General features: G+C 33.1%; 1 protein-coding gene across 1 annotated transcript in view; it reads right to left on the bottom strand.

Annotated features, from left to right (window-relative positions):
• Positions 1–444: 444 nt before the first annotated feature.
• Positions 445–6,000, bottom strand: part of Cpne8 (copine 8) — a 204,357-nt gene continuing 198,801 nt past the window's right edge. Inside the window, exon 20 of the mRNA XM_027934231.3 lies at positions 445–2,156. Coding sequence (XP_027790032.1) covers positions 1,968–2,156 — 189 coding nt within the window. The 3' untranslated portion in view covers positions 445–1,967. The remainder of the gene's footprint in view (positions 2,157–6,000) is intronic.

Genomic DNA, 6,000 nt, shown 5'->3' with positions numbered 1-6,000 from the left:
GCTTTCTTTTCTGATTAGCCTTACACAAATCACTTAATCCTTTCAGTCTTAGTTTCTTCATTTGGCCAATGAAGAGACAATACTAGACATTTTGTAATTTTACATAGAGAAGTAGCATCACATATATTTCTGATTATTCTCAGCCACACATACAGTAAGATTTGTAATTGAGATTGTTCCTTTCCTGGCCATCTATTCCCACTTTGTCTGTGTACACTATTATTTAGATGAGAACATGTGCATTATTTTTTCTGGTGAGTCCAAAGAAAAGTAACTGATGTTTGACAAGAAGAAAATATTGATCATGTTTATTTTTTTTTTGTTTTCTGAAAGGATGAATGAAAGTAAATAAAAAAATCTGCAGGTTAATAAATTAGACTGACATAAATATTTGAGTAGAGGAAACTTCATGTCACCCATATATGAAACATACAGAGCAAATAGTTATCCTTTTGAAGATTTTAATACAGACTTAAAAATGGACAATTTAATATTACAGTTATATACCATTGATTCCGTTAGATATGTGGATGAATGTGTTTGTTTGTTTTTCAGTAAAATAGTTTCATGCTTATAAAAGTCACCGTAGGTCAAGTTGGAACAAAGAGAACCACGTACAGTAGAAATAAACCTGGTATTAAATAGGGTATAGGTAAGGAAAAAATATTATAAAGCAGTTGCATTGTTGACACAAAAGAAAAATAAATAAAAACACTTCTCTACATTTTGAAGGCAATTCACAATCATTTCCAGGAATTCTGTGAGAGTTTAAGGCCATTTGTTCTAAAGAAATGCTTTAATTTAGACACAACTTCACAAAACTTTAATTCTTGTAAAAACTGTACATGCAAAAACTTTACAATTAATTGTGGACAGGCAGATCAGTATATAGGAGTAGTTTATTTCACAAATGTGTTGTGCACTAAGTCACATAGTTGTATATATTGAACTGGGTATTTCACAAAAGACTCCAGCCTGTGCACCCTGTGTGGCAAAGTGGAATGGTGAGAACAAGGAATTCCAATCAAGAGAGCCAGTATCCCTTTGAATTAAAATATCTAGACAAGATATAATGGAATAAAAAGTTTAAAACATCTGCTACATGGTTCATAGTTAAATAGTCTTGGTTTTTAGTCTTTCTAAACAGCATTATAATATAAGGATGCTACTTTTTACATAATGTATTTTCTGTGCATTTAAAGTTCACAATGTTTGACTTTTTATTACTTCTACTTAGCGTTACAAAATATAAACTGACTGCTGTCTAAATTTAGAACCGGGAAAATTTGTGTTCTTATAGGATAGACATCTGCTAATCTTAAACTCCCATACTTGGCAAACATTGCAGAAAAATTAATTACTAAGCAGATGTGCCTTCTTAAGACAATTCAGTTTCTGAGAAATACAGAGTATCTTCTTTCCCTATTTGCAAATGTATTTGTCCAGACAGTCATTCAAAGAGATATTGCTCTTGTGATTATAACTATTGCAATTTAGAAGACAAAGGATTCAATATTCAAAACTCTTATTCTTAAGAACAGTTATAAAAGTATTGAAATTTAAAAAGTAGTAACATGTAAACATTGATACAGAGAGACTGCTCTCCTATACATATAGCAGTCGAGGACAATATTTGAGTTAAAAACATAGTTTGTGCTTTTCCCAACAATACATTGGAAATTAGCTGTTCAGTCAAAAAAAAAAAAAATTAAAGATTCAGAGAAGACATCCGTACTTTGCTTCAAGCATTTAAACATCTTTTCTGTTGCTCATGCAACAATCATATTTACAGTTTTGGTTTAGGAAGAGAATTAATTTTGGATCCAAGAAAGCACGTTAACTAGTACTGCTGAAACCAAACTGAGAGAAGTATCTTGATCCCTGGTTCATTGCAGAGCACCAGGCACAAAGCATTGACTCAGCAGCTCTGACTGATGTGTAGGTAACACGAGCATCTGGGGGCACAGTCATATTTGTGTCTGCAACACATGTGTAGGTGGGGTGTATGGGGGAGGCGCGGGTGATGGCTTGATTCCTCGGGCCCTCATGTAGGAGAGAAACTGCTCGGGGATCTCAGCCAGGACATCTTTGGCCAGTCTAGCCATGCTCAGTATGTGGTTTCCACTTCTGTCAATGTAATCCCTGAATGGCACAAACTAAAACAGCGGCAAAAGAAAATTATTTCATAGGCTCATAATCTCTATAAAAGACAAAAATCAGCACATATAAACATTTGGTAGGAGGAGAGTCACGGAAGCCCAGGATAACCAGGAGATGAATGATAATAGTACATTTAAAAATATTTGATACACTATAAGCAACTATAATAGTAAACAAATGCTTTTAATATATACTTTATCTAAAAAGGGATACAATTCTTTTCTTTTCTTTTTCCTGCAAAACTAATGCCACTTGGTCCTGACACACTGATTATATTGCTACATGTGTTCTGCAGTTTTGAATTCTATATCCAGCCTGATGCCCCAAAAGGACGGAACATGTAACCTCTTTAGGGCTCAGTTTCCTATCAAATGGAGTAAATACATGTCTAATTCAGTTCCGATCCAAAAGTATTACTCGATGCAACATAAGGAGCAAATATTACTCAATTCAATGTAAAAAAATATATATATCATTAAGCAATCCTAAGTACATGGATGAGGACACAAATGGTGTGACTCTACTTTGTGTACAACCAGAGACATGAAAAATTGTGCTCTATATGTGTGATATTAATTGAAATGCATTCTGTTCTCATGTATAACAAATTAGAACAAATAAATTAATTAAAAAACAACTATTGTTAGGAAACACAAAATGATCACATTGCTATAGTAAACCAAGTTAAGATTTTGAAAAATCAAATAGCAGGTGTAATGTCTGTAACAAAGTGAAAGCTGTCTCTTAAAAGGAGAAATATACTCCATTCTCTTTAAAAGAAGGCATGTTTGGGCTGGAATTGTAGCTCAGTGGTAGAGCACTTGAGTCACTAGTGTGAGGCACTGGGTTCAATCCTAGCACCACATTAAAAAAAAAATTACAAATAAAGGCATTGAGTTCATATACAACTAAAAAAATAAAATTAAAAAAAAAGAAGTCACGCTATAGGCAGAAGCATGCCTTTGTCACTAAAATGTTATCCTGTTTTGCTATTAGGAGGAAAACTCAGAGCAGGTTTCAAATCAGTGTTATAGAAAAGTGACACATCTTCCTCTTACCCCTAAAGGTAGCTAAGTCAGGGTAAGAAAAACTTAACAGTGAACGTAATTCAGCTGAGAACAGGGAGGGTGTGAACTTTTGTGATGTCACATTATCTAGCTATGCATAAGACTTGACATTTTTAACAAAAAAGCAGAGAGGTGACAAAAAAAAAGTTAAAGTTTACATTCTCCCTGAAACTTGAATTAGAACAGTGAGAAAATAGGAATCAATGTAGGTAAGGATTAAGAGGAAACAAATTACAATTGCAGTTACAGTTATTTTATTCTTACTTTAAAAGTCATGATATTTTACAAATTAACATTTAGGAATGTTAATACAGTTAGTATACATATAGCTATTTTTTAAACTATTTCTTTAAAGGTTTAGTTTTTTGAAAACGTGTAGCTAATATGTTCATTTCGGGAAAATAGAAAACAGTGGATATTTCTTTAGAAAAAGGGGAGATCATATCTGCTTGTGTCTTACCTCAACTCTGGTCTTTCAGTTTTGTTTGATTCTTTACCTCTTATCATACCATGGACATGAAACTTATCTTTTAACCCTTTATTATCACACACTCTGGAATTAGACTTCTTAGGTTTGAAGCCTGATTTTGGTACTCATTACCTGCATGGACTTGGGAAGATATGTTCCACTATTGCCTCAGTTTCCTCTTATATAAAATAACTATAATATATATAACATCTACTTCATTAGGTAGTTGCATTACATAAATTAACATATACATTGTTTAAGACAGTGTTCAATCATAACATGTACCATATGTGATAATTATCATTATCATCATTGCTAATACTATTCACCCATTTGTTCATTCCTTGAGTTATCAATATAAATATGAGGCTTTTCTCAACAGCTTTCTATTCACACTCATATCAACCATTGAGAATAAAGAACTATTATATTTTCTCTCTCTTAAATGGAAGTACAATAGCAACTAATCTAAAACAGTAATTCATAGAATTTTGGTATGTTGAACACTTGTTTTTTTTTCTTCATCTTACTAGCAGGTGTTATAGGATCTATAGGTTTTTAAAACTGAAGTAAATTAAAATTCATTTCAGACTTTTATGATTCTCTAGAATGTCACAACTACAGGTTCCCAGCCACTGTTCTCACATCTCACACACTTATACAGATTTGTAAAGTCTCCTTATAAATGATGGGTAAGAAAGAAACCCTTCTTTTCAACCAAGCATGGGAATATATAAATCATATAATTTAGGCATATCAGCTGGGGTCATAGACTCTAATGTGCCACTTGAGCCCGAGGTTGAGAATTGCTGTCCCAGCAAGTCACTGTCCTCCACAGAAGCACATTTCATCCTACATATATGTGGGGAGTAGAAAAAGAAGTTGGAAACTTTCTCCTCACTAACCTAAATGATCTCTATCTTTTCCAAAGGAACATTTAATTTTTCAGTCCACTTTGTAAGTAAGAAATGAAAATGGCAAATGACTCTTTGTTTCCTTTACCTCTTATTAGTGTCATATTTTGTAGTTTTCATGATGAAATATGCCCTCATTTTTCTTGGAAGATGGATCATGGCCTTCTACCATTAGAGATTCCTACTAAACTACTCAGACCACTCTCTTTATTTTCTCTTTCAACCTCATTTCTGAGTCCTCAACTTGGGGACTTCTTGTTCAAAAAAATTCCCACACATTTGTGGCTGCAGGTTGACCATTAATTCAGCTGGACCCTTAAAACATTCAATTTAAATAATAAATAAATAAATAAATAAATAAATTTTCACTCTTCAATAATTTATTACATTCATATGATAAATATCAATAAATGCATTCTGTACTTTATACAAATATGGTATCCTTAATACTCTACATCCTTTTCTCAAAATCCACAAGTATAAGGAAAACATTCCACACGGCTGCTCTAATGGCTGGCTTTGCCTGTTTGTGAAAACAAGTTGGAATTAGTTTGGGCAAATGGGTTTTTAGTTGCTGTTCTGCTCAATTTTGTTTGATTGTTCCTACTGTGCAGAGCTCCATTAGTGATTTTCAAGTCTAAGCCTTCAAGGTTATTATTCTCCTTTTAATGGAAAATATGATTTAAATATAATTTTTCAGGAAATGATATGCTGGTCAGCAACTGCATGCAGCTAGGAATAATGGCATTGAGTTATTCACAATGGTCAACCCACAGCACAAACAAACAAACAAATAAAAAGCCTTTGCATATATGACTTGAGGAAATAACTCACTTAAGTTTTAGAATAACAACCACAGGAACTCATCTTGCTTACTGTTTATATTATAGTCATATGAAATTGAATCCCAAGGCAATGAGACATAATCACTCATGAGATTCACTACATGTGTCAAGGTACAGCTACTTGAAATAGTGACAAACAAGTGCCTTCCCATCAGACTGTGCCAACACACTAGCCGATGATAATAATTGATATTGATATTAATGTATTTACTGAGCAGCTCTTCAGTGGAAGGACTTCTGCTAAGGGATTTTTAGTATAATACCTCATTTAATTTTCACAAGTGTCTATCCATATTTTAAATTTATGTAAGAGGAAACTGAAACTCAAGAGGGTTTAATTAACTTACCTCTCAGTAACAAGTATCATTATTTGAATCTAAATTAATCCAACTTTGACCCATTATCTACTACAGAAATCTGAAAAAGGGAATAGATCCCAATGATGTTTAGAATCTTGCTTTTTAAGGGAGTAGGCATATTATCATAGAACACAGGTTTGGGAATCAGAATGGTGTTGGAAATCTCGACCTATCAATTTATGACTT

The sequence above is a fragment of the Marmota flaviventris genome, chromosome 3 (assembly GCF_047511675.1).
Source record: "Marmota flaviventris isolate mMarFla1 chromosome 3, mMarFla1.hap1, whole genome shotgun sequence".
In the NCBI taxonomy this organism is placed as follows: domain Eukaryota; kingdom Metazoa; phylum Chordata; class Mammalia; order Rodentia; family Sciuridae; genus Marmota; species Marmota flaviventris.
Note: the sequence above shows the minus strand (reverse complement) of the source record. Positions and strands in the feature narration are given on the sequence as shown.